We start from the raw sequence: 18,201 nt of genomic DNA, 5'->3' as shown, positions 1-18,201 counted from the left end.
TAAAGAAAAGAAAGTAACAGTTACATTAAGTTAGGGTGTAAAAAACCCAAAAAAAACTCTTCTCAAGCAAAGCACAAGAGAGGATTTGACCACCACATATGTTAATTAAAAGAAAAATTTACACGATTCGCCTTCGACCACAAAAAAAAATTGTAATTTAATTTTGTCAAGTAGGTGATGAAGAACATCCTCCTTTTGCTGAAAAATACGAGTATTTCTTTCTCGCTAAATGACCCAAACAGTTGAGAACTCAATCAAATGAAGAATTGCACGTAACTTTTTTGGAAACCCTCTCAATGCAACAAATTGAATTAAGTGATATGAGATATGAGTCATGTTGACCATGATGAAGCCGAGTCAATTATAAACAACGTTCCAAGTTTGACGGAAGCAATCCCAGTGAAGAAATTTGGAACGTTGTTTATAATTGACTCGGCTTAATCCCAGTGAAGAAAAAGATGATACGCGTCCTCTAAGTTACCACACCCTCCTACACAAAGCTGATTAATAGCCTTTAGAACACCACACCGAATTAAGTTGTCATTTGTTAGAATACGATTACCGAGAAACCTCCACACGAAGAGACAAACTTTGAGATGGACCTCTTTATGCCAAATAAGATGATAATTGATCCATTTGTTGATTGAATCACGTGGCGTGTAATAATTGGTCCACATGACACACAATTAATTTTGTTTTTTTTTTTTTTACAAAAATTTAACAAAAAATGCTAATTACAATTTTTTTACAAGTTTCAGACCGATATAAAAAAAAAGCATAATTAATGCCAAAATAAAAGTGCATACTATTACATATTTAAGCCTAATCAAATTATTTGCCGCAAAAATTATGATGTATCTCTTCTCTTATCTTCACCTCATACAAGGAAGTCCTACAAAGAAGAAAGTAGAAAACATAATAGTTTAGTCCCCTTAATCGGTGGGACCCACTTTGTCCATTTTCATAGCACAACACAGTCTCAATGAGTGTTTGTATAGTTGCTTCATCTAAAAGGGTTCTAAAAAAAAGTGCCACAAATAGACAAATCCAAATGCAAGTCACATGGGAAGAAAGGATATGGTTCTAGAGAGAGAAACTCAGAAAAAGGGTTTTCTAGAGAGAGAAAAAAGTTTGTTTGTTTTCTTCTTTGGAATTCGTTGTAGCATTGTTGGGTGATTTCATAAAGCTATTTTTTGAGGTGGGGTTGTTGCAAAATTTGCAATTTGTTTCTTCTATGTTCAGATTTTGGGAAATTTCGAGAAACCCTAATTTTGGTGGGTGAACTGTTTTGTGGATTTAGATTTCTTGAGAATCTGAGTTGGGTAGGGTAGGATTGGATCTGTGAATTTTCTTCATTTTTTCGTTAATTTCTAGAGGAGCTGGTTTTTCTTCATTCATGCATGTAGATTTGGAGAAACTGGTATGTGTTTGTGTTCTATCATGTTCTTTAAGTTGTATTTGTTTAATTTGAAGTTTTGGTGTGTTTGTTTAATCAATGTTCTTCAATTTTTAGCTTGTGAAGTTTGATGGTAGCTTTTTTTGAATTATGATTTCTGTTTGTTGCATCTGTGTTCTGATTCAAGCTAAATTTTGCATGTTATATGATTTTTGTTGCTTATTGGTATATGAATGCTTGAAGATTTATCAATGCTGGCTTGGTAATTTGTGCAGAAAATGTTATCTAGTCTTTGTTGTTGATAGGAACTAAACATACATTGAAATATGAAGTGAATTAAGGGAGATTACACCTACAACTAGAGGTTGTTACTGTTAAATATAGTTAGAGTTTGTTAAATGTAGTTACAAGTTAGTTAGATTAGTATTAATTACAAATTAGTTAAAGTTTGTTAGTTTAGTTGGCGATGATTCTCTACAGTTATAGGTAAACCAGCAAATACAGAAATGAAAATTTAAAGAAATAAATGGAGCAATGCTTCTTACATGATGAAAAACATGAATGAAAATTGGGAATGGACGATAATATCAATTCTGAGAGAGAGCTAACCTCTTTGAAAAAGAGTATGTAAAGTAGCACTTATCCTGGATTCGTAGACTGCATTGGGATAAATGCGAATCTTTCTATATTGAAAAGCACCATTTCATGTAAAATAATATATCTCTGATCTCCTCTCTCTAAACTAATTTTGGAAAGAACGTGTTAATTGTGGGCAGGGTATGATGATATTGCTTTGAATGGACTTTTAGTTCAATGAATGCATTAATGGCGATAGTTATATAAGTCTGAATTTATCTTATTATGAAACGAACAATTTCCTTATTTAGGTGTTTAAATGCATAAATTGTGAAATTAAGAAATTATATTCTTATGTAGATTCTTAGGTTCTTGCGACGTGATTTTATTTGTGTTTACTTGGGTTTGCAGAAATGAAGATCGTCAACCAGGGCATTTTGGCTGAAGAAACATGTTACTTCATGAATTTGTTTACAGTATGCAGGAGCTAGCCATTTATAATGGTGGGTGGGGTTGCAACATGTAGACCAGTAATAGAAGCTGTGAAGTGAAACTGCACTAGTCAGCAACAAAATGGAACATTTATGCGATGATAACTTTGAAGGATCTAATGAAGAAAGACAGATTTTTACAGAGGTCTTTTTTGGTGATGACACTTTTCAGTCTAGTCAGAGGCGTGTTATTTCTGGAGCCATCAACCTTGAACATGAATCCACGAAAAACACATTTAAGTCATTTGGCTCTAGTAATGAAAACTCGGTCATATGGCGTCCCTCGTCTTCAAGATTTACCCATCCTGAGGAGGACATTAATGCAATTCAGCATTCCAATGAGACTGCTCTGGGGTGTTTGCCAGAGAGTTTAACTTGTGAAGATCAGAATGATGAAAATGTAAATGTCAAACGTATGAAATTTTCTCTGCACGAACTTCCTTGTAGTACATCTAATTCAGATGTTTTGGGTTCATCTGGAATTCCAAAAGTAGTAATTTCCAACCTGACTTGTGCTGCTACAGACTGTGATAGTGACTCGATTGCATTTCGTACAGTTGAATCATCTAAACACGGTGTGATATCTAGTTGCTATGTATTGAAGCATAACTTGGTACAGAAAATTCATGCTTCTAATGATGATGCAGATGTTACAAATTGTAAATCTAAAACAGAAGATGGGAACATCCCAAAGGAGGTGTCTGTAAGTAAGGCAGTTGCTTCTCCTGTATCCCAGGAGAGCTCGGCAAACAGGCTAGTAGTGACGAGTCCAGCAATCACTGTTGTGAAGAAGTCCGAGTCTCCCTTAAGAACTGAGGAAATGCCTGAAGGGTTTCAATCTTCTAATATGGTTATCTCAAATTCATTGTCCCAGCTGGACCAAGAGGATCCCCGTCCCTTACTGCAGTTTCATATCGTGCAGTTGCTTACGATGTCAGGATGGTCTATTGGGAAGCATCAACGGCCTTCTAGGCGGTGGATGGAGTCATTCTACAAGACACCAAAGGGAAAAATTATGCGGGAATTTACAAAAGTTTGGAGATTATGTGGCCAACTTTTGTCTGTTGAAAAGTGCAATGTAACATATGGAGGCCGTAAGGAATGGACCAATATTAGCGATTTTTGGTCCGATCTATCGAGTGCACTGAAAAATGTTGAAAAATTAAAAAACCAGCCAGAGACCGCTGCTATGTTGGCTTATCAATGGTGGATTATGGATCCTTTTGTAGTAGTTATACATTTTGATAGAAAGGTCGGTGCTCTGAAAAGGGGAGAAGAGGTTATAAAAGCAAGTTGTAGCTTAGTTTCTAGTAAGGGTAAAATGGCATATTCTTCTAAAAAAAAGGGTAAAATGGCATATGCTCCAGTTGATTCAGCCTTGGAGAATACGTCTCACACTCTTTCTGAACAAAAGCACGACCAAGCCATTTTCTGCGACTCTTCAACAGCCACCAGAACCACAGAAATATCTGCTTTTATGATAAACAGTCATGCTTGTAAACAGACATCTGACGGTAACCAAGAAGATATGTATGTCGAAGAACATAAACCAAACATCATAGAGAACCGATTAATGGAAATGTCAGTGAGCAAAAGTAGTATGGATCTAGCCTCTTTACCTGCTTGTGCATTGGGTAGCACTGTTACCCATTCAAGTGCTTCCTCTTTTGATGTTCTTACAAGCTCTGGAAATTTGGACTCGGAATCTAAAATGAATGCTGTTCATCAAGCTAAACTTAGAAATTCTAAAAGCTTTGATAAGCACGCATCAGAAAATCGGTCCGAATGCAGTGAGGAAGAGGGGAGGAAAATCTCAATGGCTTGTGTTTTTGGGAAAGATAGTACATGGTCTTCCTCTAATGGTATTCTTAAAAAGAAAATGCGGAAGAAGTGCAAAAGGATATCTCAAATCAAACCGAGTATGTTATACCACAGTGACATACTGGGATCAACTATTACTGATCAGGTGCAGTCACTGAATGGTGATGTATGTGGCACTCAGACTGTGTTGGAAGAAGTTCAAGATTATGTAGTTGACAGTGTGGGAAAAAAAAGGAACAAGAAGAAGTTATCAGGCAGTGCAAACCAGCGACATATTAAGAAAACAAACTACTCTATTACTAAAACAAATAAGTCCAATAGATGCCATATTGAAGATGACGATCTATTAGTGTCAGCAATACTCAAGAATAAGGACTTCAACCCAAAGATAATCCGAGGTAAATCTAGAGCTAAATCCGGCAAATCAAGGGGTTTGAGAAAGCTTAAAAGCCATAAAGGCCGTTGCAGGTTGCTGCCAAGGAATCCTTGTAATGGAGGGAAGCACAATATGGATGGGAAGAAGTATTATCTTGGGGAAAGGACTCTCTTGTCCTGGTTGATTGAGAATGAGGTCATATGTTTAAATGATATCGTTCAATACCGAAACCCTAAAGATAATTCTGTCACTAAGGATGGCAAGATCACCAAAGACGGTATTGTTTGTAAGTGTTGTGGTAAGGTGCTTACATTATCAGAGTTCAAGATTCATGCTGGGTTTACACTGAGTCGCCCTTGCTTGAATCTTTTCATGAAGTCTGGTGAGCCCTTTACACTTTGCCTCCTTCAAGCTTGGTCAGCTGAATACAAAGCCAGGAAAAGTCAAAATCAAGCTGGGAACATTGTTGATAATGACAGAAATGATGATTCGTGCGGGATGTGCGGCGAGGGAGGTGAGCTGATATGTTGTGATAACTGTCCCTCTACTTTTCACCTGGCTTGTTTGTCCGCTCAGGTCAGTTGCACTCGGTTTATCTTTTTTCTTCTGTTCTAATATTTTTCTTCTGTTCATGCCTTGTCATTGCTGATAAATTGTTTTATTTATTTATTTTGGGAATTCAAACCTGCTATTGAGTGGTTGGTTTAACATTCTCTTGTACCATTCTCACATATACACACCTTTACAACAGCAAAACACTTGTAGTTGTGTCCCTTCCTGCGTGAAACCCTGGAGATAGTTTAATTTTTCTGCTTTGTAATTGGGAATGTTTATTTTGACTTTGCTGATTGCTAGCAAATATTGTTGCAATTAAATTTTTCCATCATAGGCCATATCGCTTGTAAGAACATGAATGAATCATTATCGCTTGTAAGAACATGAATGCATCATTATCAAGGGTAAAGTTTCTCTGTATGATATACTATATTTTGCTTGCTTTTTACGAGCCAATACAAACGAACTGTCAAACATTATGCTATGTTGGCTGTGATTTGATGAGTAGGTTCCATGAGTATATTCGCTCTCTTGATATAGACCTGCTGGCATGAATGAATTGCTATGTATTACCAACACATGCACATCTCTATCTACGTCGCTCTAATACGCCTACTTCTTTTTATTCCATGCATTCAAATATCAATTAAGTCTATTTTGTATTGTTTGTATTCTTATGGATGTGACTATTGTTGGGTTTCTCTTACCCTGCCTCAGAAGAATGACACATGTTTTGTTTCTGTACATCAGGAGATCCCCGATGGCAACTGGTACTGCATAAACTGCACTTGTCGGATTTGTGGAAATTTGGTCATTGATAAAGAGGTTTCAGATGCACATGATTCATCGCAATGTTCACAATGCGAACATAAATGTAAGTTTGACCTTCATGTTCACGTTGCATAATAGATTGCATGGTTTAAACTTTAAATATCTTCATAGAGCTTGTAGATTGATATCAAGTTGAGTTATACCATATAAATTTGTCTTTTGTGTTTGATCTTATTTAGAATTATTATAATGCTAATGGCTGAACAATTTGTTGGTTCAGTTTTTTTTTTTTTTTTGAATAAATAAAACGGTTCAAATATTGTTGGTGCTGTTGTTGTTTTTTCTGCATAAAGGTTGCATATGTTTGACTCCTCAAACTCTACAATTGTTGGTGCTTCATGTGCTTAGCTTGACTCATTACAATTTATTATAATAAATGATCAGTTAATTTGATTATGGATAATAATTTTTTACTTATTTGAAAGTTCATGCATTGTTTTGACTTTCTGATGCTTCAATAATGATACCATTTGATTATGATGGATTTGTAATGAATAGATCACAAGAAATGCCTCGGAGAAAGAGATAAACAAGAAGGAGCTGTTTCAGACACTTGGTTTTGTAGTCAAAGTTGTCGGGAGGTACTATACTACAATTTCTCAAATTTCCATTACTTCCATTTGTATTGAGTTTCTTGAATATGGAATATGGAAAATTATGTCTTATTTCCTGTGACATATTGTATGACAGTGTAATGGCTTGTTATGACTTAGTAATTTAACTATATATAAATTGCAGATCGTATTCAATACTTTTTGAAGGTTATGTTTGGTTTATGTTTTAAAAGTACTTGTAGGTTTCTGGCATGTCAAATGTTGATATTTTGATCAAAGTTCTTTTAATGTAGCAAGTATAGCTCCAAAAGGTTGCTTTTTAGATAAACAAGTTTAAAATAAAAAATTTAAAATGTTGTCTCTGATATGGATATCGTGAATATGATATTTTTGATTCTTCTCATTATTTTTAAAGATTGTAATTATTTCTACACGTGTCATAAATTGATTGTCCCCAAAGCTTAGGCAGTGGGGGCATGAAGTGTGGACAAATGCACTGGCCCACTCTACTCTTCTACTGTGTGCTGAAAGTCACTTGTTTTTACTAGAATGGGGGCATGGCAAGGATCAAATTTTCAATTACTCTGCCGTAGAACCTCTAATATCATGTTGTTTGAGCTGTTATGTGAAAGATCATAAATGGTTTTATATAAGGATGGAAGAGTCTATTACTTGTCACATTAGCTTTTATCTCTATCTTTTGGCATAGTTGCTTTCGTTACATACCACTGGTGTTTATGCTTGTCTTAAAATATTTGTCTATGCATTCACACCTTTAAGAGGTATTCGCTTGGTGGAATAAGGAGCAGATAAGTAGATTTACCTGTGAATAATCATGGATACTTGATGTAGCACTTCGGTTAATAGGTAATCGGTATCAAAGCTAGTCACTGGCTGCTTGAAAAGGGTTAACTAGGGAAGGGCTGACCGGAAAGGCCGAGTAAAGAGTCGTAGAGTGCAGCCACTGAGATGTAGGCTCTCAGAGGCAGTGCTACGATAGGAACTTGGTTATTATGGTGTGCCCAAATCCCACATCAAGTTGCATTAGATAATCGTTAGACTATTTAAGTGGCTTGGTTGCTCCTTCTCGATAGCTAGCTTTTAAGGGAGGATTCCCCAAGTCCTTGGATACTTATCAGTATGATGGGTAGCATTATTCCCTTTGTTCCATTTTTTTTCTTCTGTTTTATTAGAATAATATTATTAAACAACGTGGGTTTTTTATTTCACCGTAAGGCTTGTTAGGAGTTACAAGTTAACAGTTGGGGAAAGAGAAAATCAGGGACAGCAGATGGCTTATATTATAATATTGATATGAGAATGCGTTGAAGTAAACCTAACCTAGAATGCGGTTAATAACTAGATCAGGTGCTAGTACTACAGCTATTAGCCGTAGCGTACTAACTTCGAGACAAACTAATAACATAGTAAAATGTTATTTTATTATCCTAACATCATCTCATTGGTGTTATTTAATCAAGGACTTGACGACTTTTTGGTATGTGCAGGTATACTGTACTCTCCAATCTCAGGTTGGGCTAGTTAATCAAGTTGCTGATGGCTTCGCCTGGACGCTTCTTAGATGCATACATGATGACCAGAAGGTTCATTCTGCCCAGTGGTTTGCCCTAAAGGCAGTTTGCAATACAAAATTAGCTGTTGCCCTTACAATCATGGAGGAGTGTTTCGTGTCAATGTTAGATCTAAGAACAGGCATCCACATGATACCCCAAGTTTTATTCAATTGGGGGTTAGTGGTTCTTCCCATGACAATTTTTCCACCTCTTCTTTGTACTTCATTTAAATGTCCAAATAATACTCCGTCTCTTATGCTCTATTTCAAAGCCTCAACTTTAGGATTTTGTCTTATCTTGATTTCTAAGGCTTTAACTTCCATGTGGTTTTCAGGTCTGATTTTGCTCGTCTGAATTTTCAAGGGTTTTACACAGTGGTGTTGGAAAAACAGGATGTGTTAATATCTGTAGCATCTATCAGGTGAAAACAAAACACACGCATACATGTGCTATTGATGATATAATTCAATGTACTTAAGTTCTTCTGACATTTATGAAAATGGCTCTATTTCAGCTACTTTTTTTTATTATGTAAAGACAATTATCTAAATGCTTTTCAGTTATGCTCAAGCTTACCCTTCCAGTCGATTTATGAATGAATTGAGTTATAGTCACATTTTGTTTTATTTGAAATAGCATCTCTGTTTTATTGGGCTGTTCTCAAGCCTTTTACTTGTTTGCAGAGTGCACGGGACTACCGTTGCAGAGATGCCTCTGATTGCAACTTGCAGTCGGTATCGTCGCCAAGGAATGTGCCGACGCCTCGTGAGCTCAATCGAAGAGGTAAATCTGGCTGTAATTTCATGTTTATCCAAAATTTATTCAAACATAACATATATAAAATATTGTTTCAGTTTCACCCCAGTTGGATTAACACTCCCTTGTTCATAAGAATAATTATTCTTTGAAATTTGATATGGATTTGCACTTGGTGACTTTCTTTTTATATAAGAGTAATATAGCAGTGCACTTTCTGTTACTGGGCAAAATTGCGTGGGTCTCATTAAACAGGGAGGGATGGTTCACATGATGTAGTGATACCCACGTAAATTTCACTTAATGATAAATTTTTGCTGCTGATAAGAGCGTATTAGTAGAGAACTTATTGCTAGTTATTGCGCTTTGTATAAACAGCTATGAGTTCGGAATATTCCTGCATTTGCTTCTTTTGGCTTTCTCTCATGGCCTTCCATGTTTCTAAATCCATTTCTTTTATTAGCAGATGTTAATATCTGTCAAGGTAGAAAAGCTTGTGGTATCAGCCATTCCGGATTTGGTGGAGACTTGGACCAAGGGCTTTGGATTCGTACCTGTAGGCGACATTGAAAAACGAAGGTTAAAGAAAAACAACTTAATGGTTTTTCCTGGAACAGTGTTACTTGAAAAATCCTTGTATGGCAAGAAGAAAGACGAAGGTATTTTCATTTGGTGTATTTGGTTAGTTTACTATTATTGTAAGAGACTAGTTTCGATATACTGGCAGTGTAACAATCTTTTATACTGTCATCCAATCAAAAACCATCCTTTCGTATGACTATTATGGTAAATATAATTAAAGTAAAATATTTTAATTTTTTTAATGATTGTGATTAGTTGAAACAGTCGTTGCATATTGATTAAATCCTTATCATAAACCAGTAAATAAAAATCATTGTTTTGTTTGCTGAAACAGGATTGTGTGATCAATCAACTTTAGCAACAGATGAATCATTCAAAGTAGGTACCTGCTCTGAAGGAATGGACATAGCTGAATCATTGCCGCTAGATGTTGGGAACGCAGCTACCAACGGAGTTGGTGCTAAGTCAGAGTGTGAGCCTGTGGACTGCAAAAATCAACCAGACAATAGGGCCGACAGTGAAATCAGCAGAGATGATAATATTCTAGCCGTTGAAATTGCATTAGGAGATAAAGAATCAACAGAGACAAGTAGGTCTTTCGGTGAAGAGAAAATCACCCCTTTTGAAGGAAACAATGTGGAGGAACCAAGAACAAGTGCCAACAAAGATGGCACTGAATCTGGTGGAAGAGTTTTTGAGGACAAGAATATCAATATAGGTGAAGTAATGGAAAATGATTTGCATGAACATGTTTCAAATGTGTCGTGCAAGACATTTTCAGGCAACAATTTTGACACAGTATCTAATTTTGAATGCTCAGCGATGTATGATGAAACCGTTATTTTTGGTTCACTGGCAAACTCTGCAAATTAGAGAAATGGTGGGATGCTCTTAATATACACGTTATTGGTCATTTTTTCTTTTTGGGTTTCAATATGACCCAAGTAGAAAAAGAAAAATACATTGGAAGTAAAGGGGTGATATAATTAGGCCTAAACATTAGCTAGCGTGAAATGAAATCTGTTCTAACTTGGTGAATGAATTATCTGAACAGAATGAAAAAGTAGAGAGGGACTACAATCTCCTCTCTCAATTTTGAGAAAGGAAATGATTTTAAAATGTTTTAAGTATGACTAGCAATCCTTTTATGTAGTTGCTCACCTCCATGTTTCTTTGTCATTAACCAATCACTGATTCACTATAATTTCTTCTCTCCTGCTACAGCCTACACCATCTCTATCTACATATATTTCATCTCTGCCACAAATTATATAGTTTTCTTTAACAATAATAACTAAAGATTGGCTTCTTCAGACAAAAAAACATTAACTAAAGATTGCAAGGCTAAAACTACATTGATACAAGATAAAGTATTTTTGGCAATGCAAATTAAAAAGGAAATAAATAAATAAAGTGTAGTGTCAAATTGTGCGAAATGGTGAAAATTGATGGATATAGTTGATAAATGATTGGTTTTAGTATCATATGTACTTGTAGATTCACAGAAGCAAAGAGGATGCTCAATTAAAAATGGGTCTTGTTAACGAGTGCCCCCGGGCACTCTTTAAAAAATGTTTTAAGTATGACTAGCAATCCTTTTATGTAGTTGCTCACCTCCATGTTTCTTTGTCATTAACCAATCACTGATTCACTATAATTTCTTCTCTCCTGCTACAGCCTACACCATCTCTATCTACATATATTTCATCTCTGCCACAAATCATATAGTTTTCTTTAACAATAATAACTAAAGATTGGCTTCTTCAGACAAAAAAACATTAAATTAAAAATGGGTCTTGTTAACGAGTGCCCTCGGGCACTCTTTAAACATGCCAAATTAGGAAGTTATTCTTTAAAAAAGTCAAACAGTTCAATTTCCAATGTATTAAATACACAAGTTTTCATAAAAAGTTACTATTCTAGGCTCTTAAAGAGTGCCCCGGGGGCACTCATTAACATTTCCCATTAAAAATTAAGCAAAATGGAGTGTTATTTGAACAACCATTTTTGTTGACAACTTATGGGACAACTTAAATATACAAAGAAATATGAGTATTGACATAAAAACCAAAACAATAGAGAGAGAAGGTAAAAACATAATGTGAGTGTGAAAGAGAAAGTTGTCACAAAATGAATGTTCAAATATCATTTCTCTTTAAGCAAAATATCATAGGATAAGTGTAGATTCACGTGAACACAACTTAACCTTTGTTTGGAATTTTCACATCCAACATGCTTGGAATGCGAGAAACAGGTGACAAATGGAAATTCAAACACTAGACGCGCAAGTTTGAACTTGAAATGTTCAACTTCCCGTCCTTTTTTTGGGTAGATAGACGAGATGAGAAAGTCATCATAAACTTACACACACAAAGTGGAGGCACCAAGGTTCGAACCCTGGTCATGACGTCCGAACTAACAATTTTGACATTTTTGTCAATTGATCTAGGACTTATGGGACAACTTCCCGTCCCTTTAGTATGTCTAAATCATTTATTTTGTATAAACAAATTAGAATATTATTTTATAGGTGTATGAGCTATCACAAATTTAAACTTTTATTTATCTTAAAAAAGAGATATGCGTGATTCTTTTTTTTAAAAGAACTAAATGTATTGAGTAAAAACACAAAATATACTTATTTTATGAATATTTTACAAAAAGAAACTCAGAATTTCATTAAAAATAAGATCAACAATACAAAGAGACATCAAGTAAAAACCTGAAGTCTCAAAAAGTGAAAATTCTATAAAGCTCATACTCAAATAGATATTTTAAGTGGATCTCACTCCCTATTTATTTATTTATTTTGTTCGATAAAAAAAAGAATAACAATGCATTGCTTGACCAAAAGAAAAAAAGGTTTAATTGCAGTTTTAACCCCCTAACTTTTCCAAAGTTGCGATTTTAGCTCCCTAAGAAAAAAAACTACAAAACCGCCCCCTAAATTTTGCAACTGTAGTAGTTTTGGCCCCCCAAGGCAAAAAAAATAAAAAAATGACACGTGGCACCTCACTTAGGGTGCCACGTCAACGTAGACCGAGTCAAAATTGGTCTTGGGGGCCAAAACTGTCACAGTTGCAAAATATAGGGGGCGGTTTTGTAGTTTTTTTTTTCTTAGGGAGCCAAAATCGCAACTTTGGGAAAGTTAGGGGGCTAAAACTGCAATTAAGCCAAGAAAAAACTATGTCTCCAAATTCAATAGAATTTTTGTTGAAAAAAATAGAGTTGTGTTATTTGAATATCCATTTTAGTGACAACTTTTGAGACAACCAAAATTTTACAAAGAAAATGAGTTATTGACACAAACCAAAGCAGTAGAGAGAGAAAGTAAGAACATAATGTGAGTATGAGAGATAAAGTTGTCAAAAAATGGTTGTTTGAAATATAATTTCTCAAAAAATAAAGCCTAGAGACTAGAGAGATTAAAGATAAGAAACGGAGAAGGTGTTGCCGCTGTAGGTGTTGTAGGTATAGGGTGGGTGCATGCTTATTGTTAGGAAACATGGTATCCATGGATGAAGGAGAGAAAAGCTTATGGAATTGTTCTATTGATAGTGAAATGTAATATTACAAATGAGAAAGTTAACCCACTTATGGGGAGGTTACACCTATATATACTAATAGGACTAGTACTCCTTGTAACTAAACTATGTATCTCTAATAGTCCCCCTCAAGTTGGAAGGTGTTCAAAAACACATCCAACTTGAAATGAGAAAATACAAGGAAAGATGCCGGAAATACATCGGCAAAAAAAAATATCAAACAAGTGCTCATCCAACAAGAAGCAACCACAACTCAAGGTTAAACCAATTGAAGGAAGGAGCATCAAAGCAACGCTTAACTACCATCCGGTAGAAGCCAATATCAACAAAGCCAATTAAGGTACAACGCTTAACCATCAAGAGTTATCAATAACTCAAGATAGAAGCCAAGAAAAGAAATACAAGGATATCCAAAATCAATGATGATATCCAAAAAGAAGTGCAAGGAAGGGCCATAGTCTACAATGGAAGGAGGTCATATGTAAGACCAAGGTTCCAAAGATAAAGTGATGCCCTCTTATGCCGAGCCGATACAAGAAAAACCAAGTGCAAGGAAGGGCCATAGTCTACAATGGAAGGAGGTCATATACAAGACCAAGGTTCCAAAGATAAAAGTGATGCCCTCCTATGCCAAGCCGAGACAAGAAAAAACCAAATGCAAGCCAATAGAAATGCATAACCATGTGATGTGTCTTCAAACCATAGAAAACCATCCATGTGGATGCACTCAAATAGAGGCCAAAATCAATGCTTCCAATAATGAAGCTAAACCAAAACTCCAAAGAAACAAAATCTCCAAATAGAACAATCCAGTAAGAGGAAAATAGCTTGTAGCACAAGCTCTTGAAAGTGGTTATGAAAGATTTCAAGCCAAGAAAAATAATCTGAACAGTCCAAACACGAGAGTAAGCTAAGCTTGATCATCAGAATCATCAAATTATGTTTCATGTAATGGATGATGCAAGTCTTAGCTCTATCTTCTTTCCTGGGGAGACACCACTTCACAAGTCTAGGTATAAGATGCATTACTGTGACAAAAAAGTGGATGCTTGCTGGCAGAATCACAACCAGTTTCCTCAAAATTATTCCGGTCAACCAAAGTGCATAGAAACTGTAGAAAAGTTCCAAGAAATCTGATTCACGAATCACAACGCATAGTAACCAGAATCACAACTCCAACGATCATCCGACAAATTCCAAGGCATTCTCAAAAGACAAGGATTAACAGAGTCATAGTACACTTTGACAAGTCCATCATCATAGTACACTTTGACAATTCTTCTACGTTTGAAGCAGAATCAAATTCACGAATCCGCAACTGAATTTTTCTCATTACCAAATTGAGAAACCATAAACAATATCTCAAAACTCCATCAAAACACATGAGTTTCTCAAAAAAAAACTTCATCAAAACACATGAGTTAATCCCATATAACAGAATCATGAACCAAGAACCAACAGGTATTAAGTGAGGACTTTCCACAAACACATGGTGAGCACAAAAGACACATACTGCAATGTCAACGCAACACGTTTCGGAAGACTGAATAGTCAATACGACACAACAGTAATAATAAAAAGAAGATGGAATATCAACGATGCTGAGAATCCATGCGAAAACGACTCCGACGTGAATCGAAAATTATGATAAAATGAGTCGCAAAACGAATTCGAATCATGAATTTGAATCGAAACTGGAAATTGCGATCGAGTAAGAATTCGATCAAGACTTTTGAATCACGCATGAAATTGAACCAAAACTACCAGAACAAAGTAGAACGAACAAAGGAAAACAATGGAAAAAGAGTGTTATACCCTAATTTTGGACCTAAAAATACTTATTCAATTCTTCTTTTCTTGCATTATAAGTCATCTGATATGTCTCTGATCAATTGCATCTTTCCTTGCATTTTATTTCAATATTATTTGCAAAATTCACATGCAAGGGTATTTTAGTCATTTCCTATGTCAAAATTTCTTCCAGTCTTTTAAAATTTTGTTTGAGTCCTTTCAAATAGTTTGAATAAGTCTTCATTTCAATTCTATGTCAAAATCCATTTTAAAAATTGCATTTTGAGTCATTTCAAGTCAATTTTGCCCCTAGGGGCATTTTAGTCTTTTCATGTGTTAAAACCCTGTTTAAATTCTAAAAATTGTCTCTGAGTCTTTTAAGTTGTTTGTATAAGCTCTTGCTTTAATTCCCTGTTAAAAATCCATTTTAAAATTGCATCTGAGTCATTTTTAGTCATTTTAGTCCCTAGGGGCGTTTTAGTCATTTCACCTAATATTTCTGATTCATTTTAATCTGCTTTGTTGTTTTTAATCGTCTCGTTTTACGTTAATTTTCAGTTTACTTTTTCAATTCAATTTTAGTTTTAATTTTCATTTTAGTCCTCGCACTTTTATTATTTACATTTTAATCCCTTTTTAAGTTTGTTACAAGTCAAGTGCCACGTGTCCCACTCCAATTGGTCCAAGCATTCCCACATCACCTATATAAGTCAAACTTATGGTCAATTTTGAACAACTAATCATTTTTTACACTAATTATTTTTCAATCATTTTCACAAAAACACAACTTTTTCTCTCAATTTTCCCTCCACCTCTAACAAACTTTAACCACCTCCATCACCACCTTAACTAACTTTCTACCACCACTTCCTCCACCATAACAAACTCTAACCACCTTCAACCACCTTCTCTCTCCACCCTAACTAACTCCCTCTTCCACCTTCCACCACCAAATTCATCATATAACCACAAAAACCATCACAGCACAAAATCAAACGCATTACCATTGTTCAAAACGGAATTCGAAATAAACAAAACTGAACCAGTTGCACACGCAGACAGGAACAGATTCATCACCGCAATTACCATCCTCATCATCGAATTTTCCAGAATCAGTTTACAACAGTCCAAACAAAAACAGATTGGAATCAAATTCAAGCGGCGAAATACCAAAACGAGTCCATAATCGAAGTGAAGCAAGGTCGAAATCGTGAACGGCGGAGAAGAACAAGTTGCGCTTCAAAAGAGAGCAATTCAGTTTCCACATTTCCTTTGCTCTCGTTTTCGACTTTCCGGTAACAAAGAAGAAGCAAAACCGAATTGCACTGTGACAAGGAAAGGGGCGAATCGGAACCGGTTTCAATCTCAACAAAGCTGAGTCAGAATCAGCATCGAAAGGAGGAGGAAGCGGAATCGAACTGTAACAGGAAGCTATCCATGAAGCAAGAACGTGAAAGAGTGAATTGAAGCTGCACCCAAGCATTCAAACCGTCCAGAATCGCAAACCAGAGAGGTAAGAGGCTCCGTTGAATCCATCCTTTCTATGTGTTCGTGTTTGTTAAGCGTTTGTGTTTGAATCCCTTGAAAATTGGTTTTGAGTCTGAAAGAGAGAGAAATCCGAAGTTGGTGGTGTGATTCCGACGCCGGAAAACTCGAAATCGTCGGAGAAGGAGGCTGAGAGTGGTGGTTCGTTTTTTGTTAGTGGAGAGGAGAAGAGAGTGGTGCGTTTAAGAAGAAGAAGAACAACTTGTTCTTTTAGTTAGCCTGTGACCCGTTTTTTCCTTGCTCCATGATCCATGGGTCCGATCCATCACCCAGCCCGTTTTGAACTTGTTCTAAGCCCAGTAGTGTTTCTGTTCTACTTGCATTTTCTCTACAGTTTTGCTAGTTGAAACCCCATTCACGCTGCTTACACCCCTTATGCGTTAGATTTTGATGCTAAAAAATTCCACAAAATTCTCTAACATTTTCTTATGTTTTCTTGGTGAATCTTGATGTTGTGTGTATGTAAAGTCCTGATCAAAAATTGCATGAAAAATATTTTTACTCTTGTTAATACAATGTTTTAATTCTTGTTAAGATTTTGGTTAAAAGCCTCTAAAAGTTTGTGTGAGTTTTTTGTGTGGGTATTTTTAGTATTTGAGACTTATCTCTTGGAAAGCAATTACATGTAAGAATTCATTTCAAAAAACATGTAGGATATATTCTTGTTTTGCTTACCTTTTATTAACATTTTTTGTGAAGTTTTGATGTGGTTCTGAACTTGAAATTTTGTTACATAATTGTGGCTTTGAACAAGTGATTTCTTGGAGTGAATTTGCCTATTAAATGTGGTATGTGCTTGCTGTTTTGAGTTAGATTTTTGTGAACTTTGTGTTGTAAATAATGTGAAATGCTCTTGTGAAATGAAATTGCATAAAAGGCTTGAAAATCTTGTAAATTCTTGGCATAGTTAAATCTCTAGATTCTCATGTTGGCCCTCTTGAAATAAGCCATCTCAAACTCCTCCAATATTATGAGAACCTAGGTGTTGATTTTGTCTAAGCTTTACATTGAATTCCAAGCTCTTTTAGCACTTTTTATCAAGTTTGATTGGTTTACTTCTCTTGCAAGTTACAATAGCTTTACTATGCTTTCTAATACTAGTTTCCATGTCATTTGTGCTACTAACCCTTTCATTTCATGTTTCATTCATCCATGAGCATTTCATCTCCTTCTTATATTTTTCCTCTATTTTTCTTGCAATTTAATTTGTACCAAAGTTAGAATGTAAACACTTAGGAATTTTGTAATATTTTCCTTTATGCAATTTTAAATTCTTGCAAGACCATAGCAGGTAATTAGGGCATGATGTAAAGGACAATGGACTCTAATGATGTACACCGACACAAGCACCGACACATGCACACACATCACTATATAGTTAGAATATGCATGTTTAGATGTATGCTTAGGATTGTATGTTTAGATGTATGTTTAGGCCTTATACTTAGAAAAATCATTTTCCCAAAAACTTGAACAAACTTCACTCAAACATTTTTCATAATAAACCTTGGGGTCAAAGCCCCATTGAATTTTCCTTTTATTTTCTTAATCAAACTTCAATGAAAAATAATCAAATTTTGACTTCTTTTGCAAAATGACTAATCAAACCTCACTCTTTTCATAATCTCATGCCTTTAAAGGCCTCTTTCTATTCTTCAAAACTCCATTTTCAAACTTAAAATCAACCAACAAAAACAAAAAACATTTTTTGAGAGAGAACTACGGTGGATTTGATCCCTTAATCGGGTACGTAGGCAAGGAACAAAATTCCTTCAATTCAACTAAAATAAAAATTCAAACACATTCTT

At 35.4% G+C, this 18,201-nt stretch overlaps 1 protein-coding gene across 1 annotated transcript; it reads left to right on the top strand.

Moving 5' to 3' along the window:
• The first annotated feature begins 1,035 nt into the window (after positions 1 to 1,035).
• On the top strand, positions 1,036 to 10,407 carry ROS4 (Acyl-CoA N-acyltransferase with RING/FYVE/PHD-type zinc finger protein). The gene is made up of 9 exons (XM_085745564.1): positions 1,036 to 1,420; positions 2,384 to 5,236; positions 5,966 to 6,089; positions 6,545 to 6,627; positions 8,109 to 8,350; positions 8,509 to 8,595; positions 8,858 to 8,957; positions 9,397 to 9,589; positions 9,847 to 10,407. Exons 2-9 carry the CDS (start codon positions 2,546 to 2,548, stop codon positions 10,383 to 10,385), a joined length of 4,059 nt encoding a protein of 1,352 aa, XP_085601690.1. The 5' UTR covers positions 1,036 to 1,420; positions 2,384 to 2,545; the 3' UTR covers positions 10,386 to 10,407.
• Positions 10,408 to 18,201: the final 7,794 nt, after the last annotated feature.

The sequence above is a fragment of the Medicago sativa genome, chromosome 2 (assembly GCF_051527215.1).
Source record: "Medicago sativa cultivar Bolivia chromosome 2, Bolivia_mono, whole genome shotgun sequence".
NCBI classification, from domain to species: domain Eukaryota; kingdom Viridiplantae; phylum Streptophyta; class Magnoliopsida; order Fabales; family Fabaceae; genus Medicago; species Medicago sativa.
The sequence above is the reverse complement of the archived record's forward strand: the minus strand, read 5'-3'. Positions and strand labels throughout refer to the sequence as shown.

Coding starts and splice junctions, on each gene's coding strand:
- ROS4 (XM_085745564.1), top strand. CDS start 2,546: ATGGAACATTTATGCGATGATAACTTTGAAGGATCTAATGAAGAAAGA. Junction 8,596..8,857: donor ATATCTGTAGCATCTATCAG/GTGAAAACAAAA, acceptor ACTTGTTTGCAG/AGTGCACGGGACTACCGTTG. Junction 9,590..9,846: donor TGGCAAGAAGAAAGACGAAG/GTATTTTCATTT, acceptor TTGCTGAAACAG/GATTGTGTGATCAATCAACT.